The 24119-nt window shown below is 40.3% G+C and overlaps 1 protein-coding gene across 5 annotated transcripts in view; it reads left to right on the top strand.

Moving 5' to 3' along the window:
* The window catches only part of PGM2 (phosphoglucomutase 2), a 142414-nt gene extending 127321 nt beyond the window's left edge, over positions 1-15093 (top strand). For all 5 annotated transcript variants that reach the window (XM_033421645.2, XM_004266230.4, XM_033421643.2 and 2 more), the window contains 6 exons: positions 1130-1310; positions 1401-1494; positions 2975-3104; positions 4265-4454; positions 7843-7976; positions 13465-15093. In XM_033421645.2, coding sequence (XP_033277536.1) covers positions 1130-1310; positions 1401-1494; positions 2975-3104; positions 4265-4454; positions 7843-7976; positions 13465-13567 — 832 coding nt within the window. In that variant the 3' untranslated portion in view covers positions 13568-15093. The remainder of the gene's footprint in view (positions 1-1129; positions 1311-1400; positions 1495-2974; positions 3105-4264; positions 4455-7842; positions 7977-13464) is intronic.
* Positions 15094-24119: the final 9026 nt, after the last annotated feature.

Here is a 24119-nt window from a genome sequence, read left to right as displayed (position 1 = left end):
GGCTTTACAGTTCAGCATTTGGTAAAAGGTTTGATGAGGAGTTGGACCTTCAAAGCAATGTTGAATTCAGGTTGAACAGACCAGGAAAGATGCCTGTGGGGCGCTGACAATGCTTAAGACAAGTGCGACTGTAGCGTTTGTATAGAGCAGTGGTAGGTAAGGGGGGGGAAAGTGAAAGCAGTTTTGGGTGTCAAACAGCCTATGTGATGTTTGGGAGACGGTGGGGTGCTGTCAAAGGGTTAGGATTTTCGATTATAACAAAACAGATTCAATTCTATATCAGGTTTTAGAAATTTAAGCTAAGGTGCTACATGCTGAAATGTGAGGTGTACTTGTAGCCACCTACAGACAGGAGCATAAGCTGCAAGCCTGTTCTCTGGTGTCCTGACTGTGTGAATACTGCGCTGGATCTTAAGGAATGCTAAGCAGTCTCTCTCTCTCAGAATCAGCAAAGCTGAGCGGAAAATTGAGATATGCAAACTATTATACTTGGGGGGGATCTTTTTTTAAAAAAATATATTTATTTATTTATTTTTGGCTGCATTGGGTCTTCGTTGCTGCGCACGGGTCTTTCTCTAGTTGCTGAGAGCGGGGGCTACTCTTTGTTGCAGTGCGTGGTCTTCTCATTGCAGTGGCTTCTCTTGTTGTGGAGCACAGGCTCAGTAGTTGTGGTGCACAGGCTTAGTTGCTCCGCGGCATGTGGTATCTTCCCAGACCAGGGCTCGAACCTATGTCCCCTGCATTGGCAGGTGGATTCTTAACCACTGCAACACCAGGGAAGTCCTTAGGGGGCATCTTGCTAGCATGTTTCTGTTATGTTTAAAACCAAAGCCTTTGCCAAAGACTGAGATAAAAGCATTTGTGTGTCATCGCTGATGTACTTATTTTGTACGCTCTTCAAAGACAGGATGTTTGTCTAGGCGAACAGGCTGAGACACGGTAGCTGCTCGTATGTTTGTGGAGTGGCAGTCACGCTTCTGGCCTATTATTTAAACAAGAATAATAAGAACAGTCCTGCAGAGGCTACTTTGAACCTTGTCTGGCTTAATTGTTCTGTCCTTAATTGTTACTTACAATTAAGTGATCTCTCTTGAGATCACTGCTGTACATAGGTTGTTTTTTCTTACAGTGGTGAATGGAAAGTGTTTTCAGGCAACGAGCTGGGGGCCCTCTTGGGCTGGTGGCTCTTTACTTCTTGGAAAGAAAAGAACCAAGATCACAGCGCCCTCAAAGACACATATATGTTGTCCAGCACCGTCTCCTCCAAAATCCTGCAGGCCATTGCCTTAAAGGAGGGCTTTCACTTCGAGGTAAGGTGTTTGTGAGAGTTGCTCTTTTTCCTTTCTTTTGCTCTGTAGAAGGTCTAAGGCATTTCTTTCTCTCTTGGATTATCCTTTTAGGAAACATTAACTGGCTTTAAGTGGATGGGAAACCGAGCCAAACAGCTAATAGACCAGGGGAAAAATGTCTTATTTGCTTTTGAAGAAGCTATTGGTAAGAGTTGATCATGATGATCCTGGGATCAGTTAATTTATAGAATGCAAATAAATGGGCAAAGATGTGGATTTGGATTTGGGTTCAAAAGATTAACTGTGAGACAGGAACACACAGTTTGTTTTTCTTCTGTGATGCTCGGCAAATGCTGAACTGTCCTACCCCAAAGTTGGCATCACAGATTTCTTTAGCTGAAAAGAATATCTCACAAATAACCAAGCCATTCATGTCAGGTAGTGAATCCTTTGCCCAGATAACTGTGAACAGTGATGTTCTGTACACGGCTGTAGTAGCTTCAGAATCCTCCTATTTGGGGAGTTACGATATTTCCTCCCTATGGTATTGATATACAGGCCAAATATAGTTCACTCCCCCTCATAGAGTGCTCTGCAGAGATCTGTCCAGAAGAAAGGAGAAGGCATGGTTGTGGGACTTTCATCAGAGTGACTGTCACCTGAAAGAACCAGCCAGGCTGATGGAAAAACACTTGTCTTAAATGATCACTATCAATGAGCAAAAGAGGAGAGCTAGCAATAGAAACGTGAAATGCAAATGTTTGGGCTGGGGATGTTTTAGCTCTTCGTTTAATAAAAGTTGTTGTACATCATGCTTATTATATAATACATACTCTTCTCGTTCATACATTCCCTACAACATAGACACAGGCTCATCATTGAACTAATTCATTGAATGAAGTGTAAGAGCTCAACTTTTGCTCTTATGCTCTCAGAACTGCAATCCTGGCCTGACTATAGCTTTTTATTAAAAAAAAAAAAAGATTTTCTTATATTTGTTTATCAAATATTTATTGCATATCACTTGCACACTGACTCTGAAAGAAATGGATGACACTGACCTTAGCCTACAGCAGTTTATATAGATCTAGTTAGAAACCACACAAAAGAGTATAGGCTAGGTGTCAAGATGAATCATATAACTGGGGATTCAGAGAAGACAGAATAAGCATTGACTAAAACAATTGGAAGCAGTTTTGTGTTTCAGCCAGAGGGATTTGGTCTACACCTGGAAAATGAGTACAGTCTGTCTAGGAGGGAGACTCTCCTTACAGGTTATTCAACAAATACTTTTTCTTTTTTTCTTTTCTTTTTTGAAATTAAAGCATAGTTGAATTACAATATTATATTAATTTCATGTGTACAACATAGTGATTCAATGTTTCTATAGATTATACTCCAGTTATAGTTATTATAAAGTATCAGCTACACTCCCTGCGTTGTCCAATACATCCTTGTGTCTTAGTTATTCTATATATAGTAGTTTGTACCTCAGCAAATACTTCTTGAAGGCCTGCTATGTGCTAGGCGCTGGCCTAGATTCTTAAATGTAATGGTGATGAATGAGAAGCATTTACATACTGACAGCCTCTTATGCAGTAGACCGGGAGCATATAGATGTGTGCACGCACAGTGTGTAAAGGGACCTACTCCTCAGGGTGTGTGTATGACACGTGTTTCCGCAGGATATATGTGCTGCCCTTTCGTTCTGGACAAAGATGGAGTCAGTGCCGCCGTCATAAGTGCAGAGTTGGCCAGCTTTCTAGCAACCAAGAATTTGTCTTTGTCTCAGCAGCTAAAGGCCATCTATGTTGAGTAAGTTTCTATTGACTGTTAAATTGAAGTAATGTTTTTTTCATTTCAGTTGTGCAACACAATGATTCAATGTATATCTATATTGTGAAATGATCGCAACAAATACAGTTTACATGTTATCCCCACATGTAGTAATATTTTTTCATGTTTTACTCCGTTCTTATGCATGAGATACTAATATTCTTTCTGATGTCCTTACTTTGGCTATGAATTCTATTGCCTATAAAAACTAAATAAGGGATCACCTTTTCCTTTTAATATTTAACTACTTAATAGTAGTTACCATTCATGATGACATTGATTCTTAACAAATGAGAACATTAGTTGCAGAAATGGCTAAGGGAAGAATGTGATTTTTAAGTGTCCAATGTCAAAAAAGACACGTGTTCACAAAACATGTTTAGTCTTTAAAGCAATTATTCACCAGTGTCTTTGTAGTGCAAAAGCAGCCAGACACAATACATAAGGTAATGGGCATGGCATGGCTACGTTCCAATAGAGAAACTTTTACTTAGAAATACAGGCTGAGGGCCACAGAGCAGTTCAGCGATCCCTGGGGTAGATTGTTGGACCTCTTTTATAAAATTGGACCTCTTTTTTTTTTGGCGGGGGGTACGTGGACCTCTCACTGTTGTGGCCTCTCCCGTTGCAGAGCACAGGCTCCAGACGCGCAGGCTCAGTGGCCGTGGCTCACGGGCCCAGCCGCTCCACGGCATGTGGGATCTTCCCAGACCGGGGCACGAACCCGTGTCCCCTGCGTCGGCAGGCGGACTCTCAACCACTGCGCCACCAGGGAAGCCCTGAACCTCTTTTTTGGTTTTTTTTTTTTTTTTTTTTGTGGTACGCGGGCCTCTCACTGCTGTGGCCCCCCCCCCCCGTTGCAGAGCACAGGCTCCGGACGCGCAAGCTCAGCAGCCGCTCCGCGGCATGTGGGATCTTCCTGGACTGGGGCACGAACCCGTGTCCCCTGCATCGGCAGGCGGACTCTCAACCACTGCGCCACCAGGGAAGCCCCTGAACCTCTTTTTTAATGCTGAATTATTCCTTTGAAATTAGTCGCGGTTATTTGTTTTAGAATATACTGGTTGATACATGTTCAGTGTACCCTGTGCAGAATTATTTGTTCCTCATTTTGCATGTAATTGTGTTTGTATTGATAGGTATGGCTACCATATCACCAAAGCTTCGTATTTTATCTGCCACGATCAAGGCACTATTAAAAAATTATTTGAAAACCTTAGAAACTACGATGGGAAGAATAATTATCCAAAAACTTGTGGCAAATTTGAAATTTCTGGTATTAGGGACCTTACAACTGGCTATGATGATAGCCAACCTGATAAAAAAGCTGTAAGTAATGTCTTTTATCAATTAACCTCGTCTCTATTTACTTTTTGACTATACTTTGAATAGCTCAACTTAATCATATAATTAATTGAAGCTGATTTTAGGCATTATTATAAATAAGCTATCAAAATATACAGAGAGTTAAAAATCATGAGCTGAAACTGAAGGGGTTCTCGCTAGTCATCTAAGCCAATGCTGTCATTTAATACAGCAGGAAATCGATGCAGTCGTCCCTCATCATCTGAGGGTTTCACATCCGCAGATACCGAGGGTCGATTGTACTACACTATTTAATGGACTTGAGCATCCATGAATTCTGGTATCTGTGGGGGGCTCATGGAACCAAACCTCCACGGGTACCGAGGGACAACTGTACTCAGAAGTGTAAGACCTGCCTGTGGTCACACAGCTAATTGGTGATGCTAGGAATAGAATCTGGGTCTTCTGATTCCAAACGCAGCTTTTCCTCTCTTTCAGCAGTTGAACTTGAAAAAGCATCAGAATCACCTGGTGGCCAGGTTAAAACACTGAGTCCTGCAGCCCACCCCTTATTTGCCTTTCTAATAAGTTCCCTGCTGATGCTAATGCTACTGGTCCAACTTTGAGAACCACTGCTTGCTTCCTGCTTAGTTTTACCCTGTTCTCTGAATATATAGGAGTTGTTCGCTGTAAAGCATGAGTTTGCATTCTTCCTACCATGTAGATTCCCCCACTGGAGTCAAAAGAAGGCTCAAATGTGGCAGAAGAGTATCGCTAACTATGGCAGGGGGGTAGAGGAAGGACAGTAAGAATATCCTTATGAGATATTGGACATTTGCCTTTTTTTTTTTAATTTTTGAATTTTATTTATTTTTTTATACAGCAGGTTCTTATTAGTTATACCTTTTATACATATTAGTGTATATATTTCAATCCCAGTCTCCCATTTGCTTTGATATTCACCTTGTTATATTTTTTAATTTACATCTGCACACAATATGTTTTTAAAGGCAAATAGTATTAAAAGGGTTATGATTAAACATGGCAGTTCCAACTCCTGCCATCTCATTTCCATGTGCCAAGACAACCACCTTCCCTCTTAGTTGTTTCTCCTGGTATTTACCACCAGATTTCTAAACAGTGTGCTCATGTGGTAATACTATGACTTATCCGTGTTAGACTTTATTAATTTTCTATTATGGAGATAGGGATTTAGTTCTTACACTTCCAGCATTCACGACTCTTCTCCCCTGTCCTTACAGTACATTTATACCACAACTCTTGGTGACATCAGATTCCATGCTTGTATTATTATGACTGGTAACTATTGTTTTTTGCTTAGTTAAGTAGTGTACTATGATTAGGTTCCCCTTAATTTGTATAAAGAATTACTTTTCCTTTAATTGATAGCTGCTTTGTTCTTTCATTTGCATGGATTTCTATGTAACCCTCACCAGTTCTTCCCACATCCTTCAAATACGTCTCAGTAGGGTTTTTGACCTGGACTGTTGGTTCCATCTTGTTTCCAATGGCCTCCCTCCTGGTCCCTTCCTCTGGGGAGAGGCTTCTGCTTTCTGGGTTGAACGCCCAGCTGTCATCCTGGGAATGCCCTTTCACCACTCTCTGGGGGTGGGTCCCTTGCTCCTGGACCCCATGATTTCCTCTTTTTATATTTATCTTCCTAAATCACATCCTCTAGTAGCTTCCTAAGAAGAAATGAATGACAGGTAAATTTTTGGAGGTGTTTAGGTCTGAAAATGTCTTACTCTACCCTCATGCTTTATTGACTCACAGTTTGGAAAGCATTGCTCTGTATTTGTAAAGCCGTTGAGCATCCATCATTCATTCACTCAGGAAATAGTTGAGACCTGCTGTGTGCTGCATTCAGGGATGAGAACACCGTACTCATTCAGTCCTTTCCGTGCCATTTGTTTTTTTCTCCATGGGAAGACGTTAGGAACTTTCCTCTAAACTTGGGGTTCTAAAATTTCAGTGATATGCTTTTAGTATGTGTCTCTTTTCATTCATTTTTCTGGATACTTGGTTGGTCTTCGTTGATCTACGGAGTCATTTCTTTCAGTTCTGAGAAATTCTCTTGATTTTTGTCAAAGAAGGACGCTGGATGGTTGTTTTTCAAGTAACCTCTTCCCTTGCATTTTCTGTTCTCACCTTCTTGACAAGTCCTTCTTGACAGGTTCTTAGATGCTGACTATCCTGGAGTGATGTTCTACTTTCCGTGTTTCTTTTTTCCCACTGTCCATCTATATCCTTCTTTCCTACTTTTGGGGAGATTACCTCAACATTAACTTTCAATGCTGCTTTGAACATTTCAGCTCTTTTTCTCTAATTTATTGAAAGTAACATCTTATTCTTGTTTCATGTGTATTATATCTTACCTCTCTTAAGGATATTAATTATAGCTTTTTTAAAATGTAGGTCTTGTTTCCTCTGTATTGTCTTTATTTCCCTCAAGGTCTCCTGGGGACGCCTCACTCTCACCCTAATCTCCTGCCTGAGGGTAATAAACTGGGATGCTGAGGCCCCAGAAGTGGTGGAAAGGTGCTGCGGACCTGGGAGGAGGGGTTTGAGCATTCAGTGTGCAGACTCTGACTTACTCTAAGTTTTCTCCATGCCCTGCCCTCCATGGTGCCCAGCGTCCCCAGCTTCTGAGCCCTTCTGGTTCAATTACACCAGAGATTTAAACCATCTCCTGATGAGGTGGTTGGTTGACCACGTGGGCAGAAGGTGGGGATTTGGGAGGACCTAATAGCTTCTTTGTCTCACGCCTGCCCTTTGCTGTACCAGGTGCCCTAGGTAGTGAGCTTTACTAGGGCCCTGCAGAACATGCTGACTCGGTTCTTATCTGCCTGCTACAGGGGCTCCGAGGACATTCTTCTGTGTTCCATCAGGTCACCTCTGCCCTCCACCTGGTTTCTGACTGCCACGATTAGTTGGCAACCCCCTCAACTGCTGCTGCCTCTTTGCCCTTGTGTGTTTTTTGATTTTAATGCTTCAGTCATTTTAGTGGAGTTTGGAGAGCAATCAGCTAAGAATACATCTATCAGAAGCCCTTGAAAGTGAAATAAGCCTAGTGTTTTGTGGGGTTTTGGTAATGCATTATTAATCGGTTTAAAGCAATTTCTTGTGAAAATGATGTGTTTCAATTTTAGTAAAACTTTAGTAGCTTTAATAGAACCATGGAGGTAAAAAGTAATATACAAAGTTAATTTTCACAAATTGCCTTATTATTATTATTTATTTCATTTATACAGAGTACATTTTCTGATTTCCTCACAAATGTCCTTTTCTTCTTTGTTTTGCATTTACTCTCTTGCTTATTCAGGGGAAAATGTTAGCTGTAAGAACAGCTGATGTTACTACTTAAATTTATAACGTGTAAATTAATTCCTAGGTTCTCCCTACTAGTAAAAGCAGTCAAATGATCACCTTTACCTTTGCTAATGGAGGTGTGGCCACCATTCGGACCAGTGGGACAGAGCCCAAAATCAAGTACTATTCGGAACTGTGCGCCCCCCCTGGAAATAGGTATGCTATGGATGGCAGCTGCTGTGATTTTTATTCCCTAAACTTTCTAAATTCTATTCAGATGCTAAGTAAAATATTTTATCTTTCCAATATGTAGTTTAATTAGGAATGTTGTTTCAGAACCTGCAGCACTATTGTGATATTAACAGCCCCTTGAAGCGTCTAGGGCCAAGAGTGCTTACTTCCTACTTGGTTATTTCCTTCTACCCCAAATTTCCCTGTATGGGAAAATTTCATTCCTAATTTCAGTAATAATAATTAAATTTCCTTTTTCTAGTACTTTATATTTGAGGCTGACACCAATGACTTTTTCTCTTTTTCTCCGTGTCTCTGGTACAGTAAATTAAAATGCATTACACGTCCATTCAACAAATATCTTTGAGCACCTATTGTGTGTAAGTCACGCTGGGTCTTGGGGCAGATGAAGAGCCACAGAGAGAGTCCTTACCACCAAAGAGCCGATGGTCTGGTAGCTTCAGGGTCGTGCTTTGTGACCTTGGTAAAGGGTTTGAGTTGGTCACTTTCCAACACCTGTAACATTTTGAACTTTATCAGCCGTGGTACATGTAGCTAGTATGTGTAAATGTCATATTACACACCTATTTAACAGTCACTTAGCTATCATTTCTCTATTCAGAATACAGTTCAAAATCAGGAAATTTGGGACTTCCCTGGTGGCACAGTGGTTAAGAATCCTCCTGCCAATGCAGGGGACAGGAGTTCGAGCCCTGGTCAGGGAGGATCCCACATGCTGCGGAGCAACTAAGCCCGTGTGCCACAACTACTGAGCCTGTGCTCTAGAGCCCGCAAGCCACAACTACTAGCCCACTTGCCACAACTACTGAAGCCCGCGTGCCTAGAGCCCATGCTCCACAACAAGAGAAGCCACCTCAATGAGAAGCCCGCGTACCGCAACGAAGAGTAGCCCCCGCTCACCACAACTAGAGAAAGCCCGTGTGCAGCAACGAAGACCCAGCGCAGCCAAAAAATAAAAATAATTTTTTAAATATCAGGAAATTTTTTTTTAAGTGAATTAAGTCAGTGCTGTCCAACAGGAATAAAATGTGAGCCACATATGCAACTTGAAATTTTCTCCTAGACACAATTTTAAATAGTGAAAAGAAACATAATATATTTATTTAACTAAGTATTTTAAGTATTAATGTTGCAACATGTAATCACTATAAAAATTATTAATGAGGTATTTTAAAAAATTTTTTTCACACTAAGTCTTCAAAATCCATACAATATTTTACACTTACCACACATCTCAAATTCGAATGCTATATTTTTCTGGAAATACTTAAAATGTTTTGGGTAATATTTATTTATTTGGCTGTGCTGAGTCTTAGTTGCGGCTTGCGAGATCTTCATTGCGGCATGCAGGATCTTTTGTTGCGGCATGTGGGTTCTAGTTCCCCTACCAGGGATCAAACCCAGGCCCCTTGCATTGGGAGCGCGGAGTCTTAGCCACTGGACCACCAGGGAGGTCCTCTTAATCTGTATTTAGAGTTCCTAAAATTTACAGTTGAAAAAGTAGATTTTGACACCCAAGTTGTTGGAAACATACTTAAGTTTTCCAATAACTGAATCAAGTGCTAGTTTTCAAATTTGAATTTCAATTAATTAACTTAAATGAAATGAAAAATTCAGTTCCTCTATTGAACTAACCGCATTTCAATTGCACCGTAGCCACGTGTGGCTAGTGGCTACTGTAGTAGACGACACAGGTCTAGGTAGTAATGGCACATACACTCCAAAGTTTGTCCATAGCGTTTTTCTGGCTTGTGGACCAAATTTACATTATGTGGAAATAAGAGCAGAGGAAATTTTCTGAGCATCTTAAATCAGTGAGCTAATAGCAGATTAGAGGGGCAGGGAAGATTTGTTACAGTTGGACTTTCCTTAGGCATGAAGAAGTGAGGGCTGATAGCAACGCAAGAAATATTAAAACAAAACAAAACTATAAAACATGGATACAAGAACTCAGAATAGTCACCTGTTGGGGACTTCATCATAAAGGAAATAGCAAGCCACACCCAAATCAGCCCTGAATCTTCTTCTGAATAATTCTCATTCTCACTTAGTGTCTTCATATTTCTGTATCTCATTCTTTTGAAAACAAATGGACATAAGTCCAATTTAAAGATCTATTTTCTCTATATATTTCTTTCCTTTTCATTGTCCTGTGAAAATATGTGTAATATTTTAGAAAACTTTCTTTTATAATAACAATACAACTTACTGTTTAAGGATCTGTGGTATTTACATTTTTCACATGGCTTATTGAGTGGACTTAAATTCAAATATTAGTTTCTAAATTGCTGAAAATACTTTGAAAATTTGTCCTTTTATTATAGTCATTGAAATGTTACTCCCATTTATTAAATGAAACATTAGGCACTAGGTCAGCCCATAGATATGCTGTCAAGGCTCAAGCAAGGCATGAGCATAACTAACACACAACAGCAATAAAGCCATGGCTAAGGTTTCCTTACTTTCTGTTAACATTAAATATTATTAATATATTTTATATCATGAATTTCATTCATTCATGGAATTCCGTAACCCACTAACCCTTTTTTTTTTTGCGGTACGCGGGCCTCTCACTGCTGTGGCCTCTCCCGTTGCGGAGCACAGACTCCGGACACGCAGGCTGAGCGGCCATGGCTCACGGGCCCAGCTGCTCCACGGCATGTGGGATCTTCCCAGACTGGGGCACGAACCCATGTCCCCTGCATCAGCAGGCGGAGCTCTCAACCACTGCACCACCAGGGAAGCCCCCACTAACCCTTTTGAATAGAAAATCTTTTTCAAATATAAGTCCTGCTTTTAAAAACTATTTTTGTTGGGGTTGATGTCTTTAGTTGTTGTTTTTTGTTTGTTTTTTGTTTTGGGGTTTTCTTTTTGGCTGTGTCGCACAGCTTGTGGGATCTTAGTTCCCCAACCAGGGATCAAACCTGCGCCCTCGGCAGTGAAAGCACAGAGTCCTAACCACTGGACTGCCAGGGAACTCCCTTGATGTCTTTAGTTTTGTTCAACTTTTTATTGTGAAAATTTTCAAACCTATAGAAATGTAGAAATAATGTAGTGAATACCCACAAACTCCTCACATAGACTAGGGGTTGACAAACTTTTTCTGTAAAGAGCCAAACAGTAACTATTTTAGGGATTACAGACCATATAGCCCTTGTTATAACCACTCAGCTCTGCTGTTGTAGCCGGAAAGCTGCCACAGACATAAAAGAATAGGTGTGGCTGTGTTCCAATAAAACTTTATTTACACAAACAGGCTGCAAGCCATAGTTTGCCTACCCTAACCTAGTTTCAGCAGTTGCTAACATTTTGCAGTATTTGCTCTCACTCACCATACATATCAATATTATATATTTGGGTTGGTTTATTTGTTTTCTCAGCCATTTGAAAATAAGTTGCAGACTTCAATACTCAACTCCTAAGAACGAGGACACTCTCTTACTATCTCAAGATTTAGGTAATAGTCTCAAGCAAGGTTCTAACGGAGAAACAAAACCAGCAGGGGATATATAGTAAATTCATTGATGAGTTTTGTTTTATGTATATTGTTTTAAGAAAACCAATAAGGGCTTCCCTGGTGGCGTAGTGGTTAAGAATCCGCCTGCCAATGCAGGGGACATGGGTTCGAGCCCTGGTCCGGGAAGATCCCACATGCTGCAGAGCAACTAAGCCCATGCGCCACAACTACTGAGCCTGCGCTCTAGAGCCCACGAGCCACAACTACTGAAGCCCGCACGCCTAGAGCCCGTGCTCCGCAACAAGAGAAGCCACCGCAATGAAAGGCCCGCGCGCCACAATGAAGAGTAGCCCCCTCTCGCCACAACTAGAGAAAGCCCGCGTGCAGCAACAAAGACCCAACTCAGCCAAAAATAAAGAAAGGAAGAAAGAAATTTATATTAAAAAAACCCGCAGTAATTATTAGTCAGTGTGCCTTCCTGAGAACTCTTATTTTCTTCAAAGCACATTTATGGAGAAGGAAAAGAAAAGACTTGTGTAATTCATATATATTTATGAAGCATAATTACGAAATATGTTACCAATGGGGGGGTAAAAGTAATTATAATGACAGCTACATCTATTGAGGTTTTTGGGCCAGGTTCTGTGCTAATTGCTTTCTATAATTTATCTCAATCTATATGACAACTCTCTTGAGAAAATAGTCTTTATCTCAGTTTTACAGATGAGGAATCTGGGCCATTGAAAGGTTGACTCACTTGCCCAAGGGCACACAGCTAGTAAGTAGTACAGCCAGAATTAATGTCTGTAATAAAATGGATTGTTTTAGTTGTACTGGTTAACTGTTACAATGCAAAAATGATATTAACTAATTACAAAGATTGCCCTTTCCGTTAAAGTTAAGTTTGCATATATTAAAGGTGGTCAAGTATGAAGTATTAAAAGTTTGAATTGAAGGATTTTTGTTTTTCTATTGAGCTTTTTGGTTTTAAGTACTTATAGTAACTCACCTCATGCTAGTAACCTGATATGTAAGGCTGCCACATAAATTAGACACCTGTCTAATTACAAGTCTGTTTTATCTGTTACCAACCTTCCAATTGTTTGCACATAAATGAGTGTTTTCCGCATGCTTGAAAACTTGGTTTCCTTAAAGGGATCTAGTTCCCAGGATTTTTGTTTATACTTTAGTTGTGACCCTTTTGTTCCCAAAGTAGAATAAAAAGCAGCCACGTAGCACAGGGAGATCAGCTCGGTGCTTTGTGTCCACCTAGAGGGGTGGGGTAGGGAGGGTGGGAGGGAGACGGCAGAGGGAGGAGATATGGGGATATATGTATGTGTATAGCTGATTCACTTTGTTATACAGCAGAAACTAATACACCATTGTAAAGCAATTATACTCCAATAAAGATGTTAAAAAAATAATAATAAACAGGAGGTCTCAGGGTCTGAGTTCCGGGTGAGTGACCAGCAGGCCCACTAGGAGGCTCCCCATCTCTTCCATCCTGGGAAGGCCTGACACAGGAGGCTGTAGCCGAGCTCCCAATAGTTTGAAGACAAACAGGATCAAGAACATTCATATCCTGGGAGACCAAAGACTTGCCAGCCATGTCATTTGTAAAAGTTCAGCAGGATTTAATGACAGCTGAAGTCATGAAAGTTTTCTCTGCACTGTTAGGTACAGACAGAACTTTTAGGGATGCTAGGCTACAAATTGTGTTTCTTAAAAATTCTTATGAGAAGTGCAAAGGGGTGCTTTTGTTTATAGTAGAGACCTCAGGAAGGCCTTTGTGGAAAATATGAATATTGTCACATGAGTTCTTTGTCTACATCACAGATGTGTTCCCATGCTTAAGTAACTGGAGTTCTGTTTTGTCTGATTTAGCCCTCCGCTTAAGGGTAAATGTCAATGTTAATTGATCTATGTGAGGAATCTTTAAAATATGCTTTGGAATAATCCACTGACCTGGAATTTTTTTTCCCCTTTATTTTGCAGTGATCCCGACCAGCTGAAGAAAGAACTAAATGAACTAGTCAGTGCTATTGAAGAACATTTTTTCCAGCCACAAAAGTATAACCTGCAGCCAAAAGGAGAGTAAACTATCCCAGCCTTGGGCCTAATTACATTTCCCTACAGTTAAGCTGAACTTGATTTCTTAAGCAATGTTTTTGTGGGCTAAATAATTTAAACTATTGCTACAAGTATTCATATTTTTTTAATAGACCTACATTCCTCCTTGTTTTATGTTTGAACTTTTAAGGGTAATAAAGAAAGATGGTCAAATCTAACAAACCAACATTCCTGTTAAAAGGTTGAGCATCATCTGAATTTAAAAAATGAAGATTTTGGGGCTTTTCTGGTGGCGCAGTGGTTGAGAGTCCGCCTGCCGATGCAGGGGACGTGGGTTCATGCCCCGGTCCGGGAGGATCCCACATGCCACGGAGCGGCTGGGCCCGTGAGCCATGGCCGCTGGGCCTGCGCGTCTGGAGCCTGTGCTCCGCAACGGGAGAGGCCACAACAGCGAGAGGCCCGCGTACCGCAAAAAAAAAAAAACCATAAAAAATGAAGATTTTAAAAATAACTAACCTTCAAAAATATATTGTAATTAATATGCTTTCATTAGAATAAATACCAAATATGTTTCTTCTCTAAAATTCATTTTATGTGTAAGTAAAACAGCCAGAAAGCCTATACGTATTACTAAATTCTGGGCTGTCCTATGTAAAAGATAGCCACTTACACATATATGTATATTTACATTTCTGTCAATTGCTTATAAAGTAAAATAGATGAACAGATCAAATGTTGTGTTTAGGGAAAATACAATTCACAGGAACCTATAAAGTAGAGCAAAAGATACTTTAAAAAGATAGCTTTTTGATCTAAAACCTTAATTCTATTAATGCACCATTATACATTGTGTATGTGCTAGGAAAAAAGAGCTTAACCATCTTTGTTCACTGTGTTAACTTTCACTTTATCTCTTTAAATCTTGAATGAAACAATTGGTTATTTGAAACTTGCAAAGTAGATTATTGTAGTTTTTTGCTTTAACACAATTCAATGTAGTTTTGGTCCTAAAGCAGCAAGGACTCTAAAACAGTGACTACCTGACCTTGATTTTTTTTGCCTTGTTCTTAATGTGATCACAGTCTAAAACTAGGCTTCTCCAGGTTCGTTATTTAATCTGCGCCTCCTCATAATTGATGGCCTTAAAACCTTCCAAAATGACTCCCATTGAGTACCCATGACTGAGGACCAAACTGTTCTTTATATACTTTATCTATTTTGTGTGATTTTTTATTTTTAAAGCAAATGATTGCCTATACTCTTACTAACTTAAATGGTTATTAACAGTTTCAGAACAATGAAAAATTACAGTACCATTGACAATCATGTTTCTAATGTAAAGGAAAGAATATTTGTATATCCTAGTGATACGTAGTTTGTCCCCTACCAGATCTCTTAAATGTACAATATTCAATATATTCTATCAGCTGCTTCATTGTAAAAGCTATATTTACTTTTGTTTTCTAGCCTTAAAGTGTACTCTGGGAAAGAGAAACTTTAGATTTGTGTCCTCTCTACATTTTTGTGAGCACATAAATTGTACCCCATCACAGAGTTTGTTTCTGGAAATGCGAATGTAGTTAAGATCCAGTCCTGCTTGATGGAGCTCAGGGTCTAATTGGAGGGCTGATAAGTAACTACAGTACTTAACACATTCTATAATTGAGTTATCTGCAAAGTACTCAGAGTTGAGGATTGTGAGAGAGGGATTCATTCTGCCCAGAGGAAGCTTCACTTTCAGGGGCAAGTAGCAGCTGGAGATGGAGGAGGAAGTCTTCCAGGCACAGAGCACAGCATTAGCAAAAGCCTGGAGGCACTGGACTGCACTGTGTGTGCAGTCCTGGACGGAGGTGGGGAGATGGTGAAAACAGAACCCAGATGTAAACTTCAGGACCTGCCCCACTTCCCTCATGTGAGTGGGTGATTCAGTTGGACCTAGAGGAGATCCTCCAGTAAGTATTTCTTGACTTTTTCTTGTTATTGCGGGATGCAGGGTAGCAACGTGTGGTGCATAAAGCTTGCACCATGAGGACACTGCATTCTAGTCTTGGTCCACGGGGAGCCAGCTCTGTGACCTTAGTCAGGTCACTTAGCCTGTCAAAGTCTCCATTTTGTTATTTTTTAAGACTTTGGGTTTTTTTAGGGCAGTGCTAGGTTCACAGCAAAATTGAAGGAAGGTACAAAGATATCCCGTACCCACCCTGCCCCCACCCCATGCACAGCCTCCCCATTATCGACACCCCACCAGAGGGGTGCATTTGTTACTATTGATGGACCTATAGTTAACACATCATTATCATCCAAACTGTGGAAACAAGAAGAAGGTCAATGAATTGCCAGGGGTCAAGGGGGAAGGAAAGATGAATGCAGAGCACAGAGGATTTTTATGGCAGTAAAAAAAATTTTCTGCGTGATACTGTAATAGTGAATACATGTCATTATACATTTGTCCTAATCCATAGAATATACAACACCAAGAGTGAATACTAATGTAAACTGTGGACTTTGGGTGATAATTTTGTCACTTTTAAAATAGACTTTACTAAATGGTCTCTGAGGTCATATCGTGCTGCAGGTCTTTAAATTATATAAAAATCCATTAAGGGCACCATCAGCAATCATAAATCATTGGCAGTTCTCTTTGGCAGAATGCTTAACTAGCCCTCTTACAAGACCTAACATCTGAGATGGGGGAAAAACGCTTTTTACCAAAGAGACAGGCAGCCATGTGTTCCTATCCTGCCTTACCTTGCAGCCTGAAGGGAGGGGTGCTGAAATCGGGGATGAGGAAGACAGAACCACGTGACATGCAGACACCAGGAAATGTTCTGCAGGGGAGGAAGGCAGTGGTGGGGACGGAGCGCCATGTAGCAGCCCCCTCTGCCTTCTCATATCTAAACTGCTTGGGGAAGACTGTCCAGTTTGAGTGTAGAGGTGGCAGCCCATTTTCTCTTGGTGCCTAGAAAGAACAAATTCCAAATTAAGTCTGAGAGACTGACTTGCAGGAGGAAATGCAAGCCAACTGTTTTATTTATTTTTCCTCATGGTATCTCTATGAAATAAACACCTTTATTCTTTCCTCTAAGAAACATTGGCAGTAGCTGTCATTAGCTCATCGGTTTAACTCAATCATCATGCTATTAAGGGACGGTATTGTTATTTCTTGACAGTAGAAACATGGTTTTAAATTTTTTAAATTAATTTGTTTATTTTTGAGCACGTTGGGTCTTCATTGCTGCACGCGGGCTTTCTCTTAGTTGTGGCAAGCGGGGGCTACCCTTCGTTGCGGGCTTCTCATTGCGGTGGCTTCTCTCGTTGTGGAGCATGGGCTCTAGGCACGCGGGCTTCAGTAGTTGTGGCACGTGGGCTCAGTAGTTGTGGCTTGCGGGCTCTAGAGCGCCAGCTCAGTAGTTGTGGCATACGGGCACGTATGCTCCTTGGCATGTGGGATCTTCTCGGACCAGGGATCAAACCCATGTCCCCTGCATTGGCAGGCGGATTCTTAACCACTGCACCACCAGGGAAGTCCCTGGAAACATGGTTTTAAAAATAAATGCTTTAAGTGACGGAAAACGTGAATATGCCCTCCTTTTAAGGGATTTTGAAAGAATGGCATCTAAATCATATTTATAATTTCTACTTCCTAAAAGACTACATCCTGAGACTTATTTGTGCATTCGCTCATATGTCCACTGACTGAGTCATGCTTGAATTTTGCTATGAGTCAGGCACTTTTCTGGATACGGATAATAAACAGGATTTGTGACCTCAAACTTCGCCTAGCAGAGGAAATCACATGTACACATCAGATTGCTGCATTGCAATAGTAAAGCATTTGAAATATGGGCAAACCACTCTGTAATGTCCCCTTTTGGACTTGTCTTTTTCAAGAACACCAAGTTCAAACTCCTACCATTTTTGTTCAAAACAGTTTGACTCTGGGAGGCTGTTTGAATGCCATTTTCCTGCATCATCCCTCTGTCCTGTTCTTGCTACCAACATACTTTGTGTAGAGTAACCCAACTATTGAAAGCAAGATGTCACACTCTTGGGCAGACGGGAAGCAAAGTTTAAAATAACGCCACTTTGATAGACTTCTCCATGTAAGCACAGTGCGGTAACTTCGACTCACTGGAGGAGAAAGACAGCTGCCTGGAGAGATGAGGTCCTCAGACATAAGCGCAGGGTGAGCAGGGTGGAGAGCACTGTTGGGGAATCTGGTTTCTGTTGCCTTGGCTTCCTGTGTAGGTCCCTGAATTTAAAATTTTCGGAACAGCTAGTGGCCACTTCCCGTTTGCGCCCAGTGAAAGCCACTTTGGTGTTTGGTGCAAACCTAGTCCAGAATGAAGCTGGGCACACAGACCAAAGAGCCAGCTCCAGGTCAAATAAGCATTTGAAACCATTTCAAAATAGCATTGTGCAACTTCCAAAGGGAAGTTAGGGTTGCAGTTTACAGAGATGATGAGGCCTAATTGTGTTCTTAAAATACATTGTTCTGAACTATTTCACCTTAACTATTTTTTTTTACAAATCTCTAGGTGGCAACAGTGAAAGGTAGCTCCATATCTGATAAGGTTCCTAAATCAAAAGTAAATGTTATGCCCATCATCAGATGAATGGATAAAGATGTGGCACATATATACCATGGAATATTACTCAGCCATAAAAAGAAACGAAATTGAGCTATTTGTAATGAGGTGGATAGACCTAGAGTCTGTCATACAGAGTGAAGTAAGTCAGAAAGAGAAAGACAAATACCGTATGCTAACACATATATATGGAATTTAAGAAAAAAAAAATGTCATGAAAAACCTAGGGGTGAAACAGGAATAAAGACACAGACTTACTAGAGAATGGACTTGAGGCTATGGGGAGGGGGAAGGGTAAACGGTGACAAAGCAATAAAGAGGCATGGACATGTATACACTACCAAACGTAAGGTAGATACCTAGTGGGAAGCAGCCGCATAGCACAGGGAGATCAGCTCGGTGCTTTGTGACCGCCTGGAGGGATGGGATAGGGAGGGTGGGAGGGAGGGTGACGCAAGCAGGAAGAGATATGGGAACATATGTATATGTATAACTGATTCACTTTGTTATAAAGCAGAAACTAACACACCATTGTAAAGCAATTATACCCCAATAAAGATGTTAAAAAAAAAAAAGTAAATTTTAGGTGGAGGCTTGAGCTAATTGTCTCCTTTGCTGGTTCAGCAGGCTTCCTTATATTTTCCTTCTGAACCCTAAGTCGTTTCATTCCCCGAGGTGGAATCATCGATTCTCTACCCTCTGAAAGTGTCTTTATGCTCAAGGCTGTAATTGTCCTAAGTGTAGGATTACAGACTTCTCTCCCAAGTTCCGACCCTATATTACCACCTGACTCCTTGGACTTTCCTACTCAGATGTCCTCAAATTGCGTTCAGCGTAACCCAGCCCCAAATCAGTTTTTTTATTCAGTTAGTTCCCCAGCTGCCCTTTCTCCAATTTATTCTACACCACCGCTTAAAAACACCTGCTCAGAACCTTCAGTGATTTCAATATTTGACTTGCACCTTTTCCTTTTTAAACTTACGGAAAATTTCAAACTTATACAAAGAATAGTACAATGGGCCTCGAAGTTCCCATCACCCAGCTATAGCAAATCCCCCATTCATGTCCAATCCCGTTACATCGAAATCTTCCACAATCCCCATCCTTCTACAGGACAATTCTGAAGCAAATCCCAGACCTGTCATTGTATCTGTAAATATTTCAGTATGTATCTGTAAAAGATAAGGACATATTCTGTCTGTCTCTCTCTCTCTCACACACACACACACACACACAACCACACTACTGTCACACATTTTTAAATGTTTAAAATTCCTTAACATCATCAATTATCTAGTCAGTGTGCAAATCTCCCCATTTGTCTCCTACATGTTCTTTACTCTTTGCTTGAATCAGGATTCAAATAGTATCCACTTACTGCATTTGGTTGATAGGTCTCTTAAAATCTCTTTTAATCTATAAAGTCTTCATCTCTTTTCTTTTCTTCTTCCTTTTTTAATTTATTCCAAACGACCAAATCATTTGCCCTGTAGCATTTCCCACATTTTGAATCTTGTTGATTGCCTCCTCATGATGTATTTAACATGTTTTTCTGTGCCTTACGTTTCCTGTAAAGTGACATGGAAGATGGAGAAGCATGATCTCATTCGGGTTTGATTTTTTGGTGATACTTGATAGGAGTGGGGGAGGGGCGGCACTACCAGAGCGTCTAGTTGTTTTCCAAGTGCCATGTGCTGGTTATCACCAGTCAGTTTGCCCACTCCTGCTTTGCCCTGTACAATAAAAGGGGAATCAGGTAAAGGCAATGGGGTTCCATTAAAAAGAGACATGAATGGATGTATCCATTGTTGCGCAGGCCTCCCCCAGAAGGGAGGCAAGAGGACCTGATGAGCTATTTCAGACAGAACGCATAGCTCATGTGTCAGCCTTGATGAAAGCGTACTTCTTGCTCTCAGAGAGCGCTCTTGGGCTCCAGTAGTTCAAAGAAAGGGATTTGTCACACCTTTAGGTTCTCAGTGATTGCTTTTTTTTTTTTTAACATCTTTATTGGAGTATAATTGCTTTACAATGTTGTGCTAGTTACTGCTTTATAACAAAGTGAATCAGCTATACGTATACATATATCCCCATATCCCCTCCCTCTTGCATCTCCCTCCCACCCTCCTTATCCCACCCCTCTAGGTGGTCGCAAAGCACCGAGCTGATCTCCCTGTGCTACGTGGCTGCTTCCCACTTGCTATCTATTTTACATTTGGTAGTGTATATATGTCGAAGGGACAAAGTCAGTGATTCCTTTTAATTATGTGCCTGTTCTGGAACAAAATTGCATTTTTGTTTGAGTTATGAAGACCAACAAACAAAGGGAGAAATATTAGCAAAGTACAAGAATCCACGGAGAGAGCTGTTGAAGGATTTGCTTGAGTGAACCAGCTGCGTGGTGGATGTAACCACAAGGCAGAGGAAATAAGACCATCTTCCTTTAGAAGGCATGTGCAACCCCAGAATGGGAACCAAGATCTTTGTTTGTTTTGTGTTAAAGAATATAATTATTTTTTAATTTTTTTGGCCATGCCATGTGACTTGTGAGATCTTAGTTCCCCGACCAGGGATCAAACCTGGGGCCTCGGCAGGAAAGTGCAGAGTCCTAACCTCTGGACCGCCAGGGAATTCCCCCACCAAGATCTTTGCTAATAAGGTCTCAAGAGATTTAAATAAGGTTGAGTTTGTGCTGCTGCTTGAGAAAGATGGGCTCATTTGAGATCTACATCCTCTGTTTGTTCAGAGAGTATCCATTTGGCTGGACAAGAAACTTAAATTGCGTGATGCCATGACGTTTGCCCTGGAGTATGCATTTCTGTGGCAAGCAACAAAAACCAATTTCACAAAGTGAGACAAAGAAAAAGATTCTGAAAGAAGCCTGGGAAGTCACCCAGAGTTCAGTCAGTGTTGTTCTCTGTCATTTATTCTCTGTCATCAGTATCATCTCGATCATCAATAACAAAAAGAAGATTTGAGGGTTCTGCTGCTTTGAGAATCACCGGTTAGCAGCACAAGCCAGAAGCTGGCTGATGAGTGGAAACCTAAACTAATAGAGAACATGTAGTCACAGTTGAATGGACTGACCTTGTGGGTGAAACAGACCCTGAGTTTGTGGCCAAGGTATATGTTTTATTTGGGAGAATCTTGACTATCGCAATGATGAAAGAAACATTGAGTAGGCCATTTTCTGAATTTAGAAAACTCAAAACGATGAAGAAGTTGGAATAGTCTATATTTGCTCACAAATGGTTGCACACTATATACTTGGTTCTGCATCTGTTTTTCATCCCCTAGTTAGAAGGACATTTAAGTCGTTTCCAATTCTTTGCTAATATAACATAGCTATAAACAACACTCTGTGTGTGTGTATATATGTATATATAATTTTCCCTCTCATACTAGTATAAGATAATATTTTAACAACTAAAATATCTCCTTGTTGAAAGAACGTCATGAGATTATCTAGATGAGAACACTTCATAAATTGTCGTTTGAGTATTACTATCCTTGGATAAATGAACAAATTAGATTTATAAACTATGTTTTCATATCACCCATTCAGTGTTTGCAGCTCTGTGTTAGAAAACCAGTATCATTTTGCTGCCTTCATTTCCCACATGGTACCAGTGATTTTAAAAAAGAAAAAAAAAAATCTATATCATTTCTAGGTTGTACCCACTACAACCCATTTGGGTTACAGTTATAGGCTCTATAGCCAAGCTATCTGAGTTTCAATTCCAACTTCATTACTTTTTAACTATGTGATGCTGGACAAGTTTCTTAAAATCTCTAAACCGCAATTTCCTTATTTGTAATGTGGTTGAAATCCAATCACTTGTTGCAAAATAATCGCTAACGACATTTCAATTGTCTTAGACCATAGAGGACACTAATTGGTGATTAGAGAGAAATTTAACATCATCAGCAGAAAAGTATTACCTATTGGAGAAAATGCACATGGGGGATTAGGCCCCATGGATGACATGCAGATATACCCATTATTGTTCCCGCCTATAAGGAGATAAAAGTTTGGGGAAATGAGACTCACATAGGACCTATGGGAACTATTGAAGAAAATATAGATTAATTATTTTGTAACCTTGGAATGTAATCTTTCTAACTACGACTCAAGTTACAAAGAAAGGATTGAAAATTTGCCTACATTTAGTAAAATCTTCTGTCACAAACTGGGCAAAAATATTTGCAACTTGTATCACAAAGGGCTTATCTTCCTAATAAAGAGCCCCTAGATATCAATAACAAAAAAGGTCAACAACACAATAGAAATAGAACAAATGATGTGGAAATATAGTTCACAGGAAAGGAAACACAAATGGTTCTTAAGTATGTTTTTTTAAAGTGCTTAAGATAATTTTTGTACCCCTCTTCCTGTGCTATTTTAGTTGTACATTAAATTTCTTTTTTTTTGTGGTTATAGTTATAGTAATCTTAGCATGTGTATTTTCTTTTTTCTTTAATTTATTCATTTATTTTTGCCTACATTGGGTCTTCGTTGCTGTGGGTGGGCTTTCTCTAGTTGCGACAAGTGGGGGATACTCTTCGTTGCGGTGCGCGGGCTTCTCATTATTGCAGTGGCTTCTCTTGCTGTGGAACACCAGCTCTAGGTGCACGGGCTTCAGTAGTTGTGGCACGCAGCCTCAGTAGTTGTGGCACGCGGGCTTAGTTCCTCTGCAGTATGTGGGATCTTCCCAAACCAGGGATCGAACCCGTGTCTCCTGCATTGGCAGGTGGATTTTCAACCACTGCACCACCAGGGAAGTCCTGCAGGTGTATTTTTTAATCAGGTCTAAAGTTAATATCTCTAGCCTCCACCCAAACAATACAGAAAACTTAATTTTTGCTTAGACAGTACATTCAAATGGTGGAAATTTCAAAATGTACCAAAGGTATATAAAGAGTGAAATGTCTCTAGTCTACCACTATTCACTGCCACTCAGTTCGTATGCATCATCTTTGCCAATTTCAAGTGCATTCTTCCAGAGAACTTGTATATAAAACAATCATGTAGTGGATTCATTTGTTTTTATTTATTTTATCCAAATGGTAGGACACTGCACACACTGTTCTGCACTCTGCTTTTTTCACTTACCAATTGTGAAAGAGTGTTTTAATGTTTGCAATTATTCACTGTCTTCTTCTCCTTAGATGGAGCGTATGAGAAATTCATGTTCCTTGTTATAACCCACTGACGTGTTGTAGTTGTTAATGAAGAGAAATCTGACTCATAGAGAAATACATTTACTCTATATCACACTCAGAAATATAATTCAATGGCTGAATGTACAGTCCAATGTACAGATGTAATGCAATCTATTTAATTAGTTCCCCTATTAATGGATATTGAGGTTGTTTCTAATTAGTACTGTTTCAAACAATGCAGCAGTGAATAACCTTGTCACAGATCATTTCACATGAGCGTGTGTCTGCAAGATAATCCACCTAATTTTTAAAACCCTTCATTCCCTGGCGGTCCAGTGGTTAAGACTCCCTGCTTCCACTGCAGGGGGCATGGGTTCAATCCCTGGTCGGGGAACTAAGATCCTGCATGCCACACAGCACAGCCAAAAAATTAAAATAAAACTCTTAAGAATTATTTTAAATAATTTTTCCCATTTTATTGAAATATAATTGACATACAGTACTGTATAGGTTTAAGGTGTACAGCATGGTGGTTCGACTTACATACATCATGAAATGATTACAAGTTTAGTGAACATCCATCATCTCATCAAAATCATTATTTGTGAAAGTTAATGCTTATGTAGATTCACCCAGCGCTTTGCTATTTTGATTCAACCATCCTAACCCTTCTCGCTGAAGCACATATTTTAGAGGTTGTTTTAGTCTTGGCATGAAAATCTCATTAGTCATCCTCATTCATTGGTAATGGTTCTACCAGGTAAAGGGCTCTAATTTGATGTTTTATTTCCCCTGGCACTTTGAAGTCACTGTTGAATTATATTCTGGTCT

Source organism: Orcinus orca, chromosome 4 (assembly GCF_937001465.1).
Source record: "Orcinus orca chromosome 4, mOrcOrc1.1, whole genome shotgun sequence".
In the NCBI taxonomy this organism is placed as follows: domain Eukaryota; kingdom Metazoa; phylum Chordata; class Mammalia; order Artiodactyla; family Delphinidae; genus Orcinus; species Orcinus orca.
Note: the sequence above shows the minus strand (reverse complement) of the source record. Positions and strands in the feature narration are given on the sequence as shown.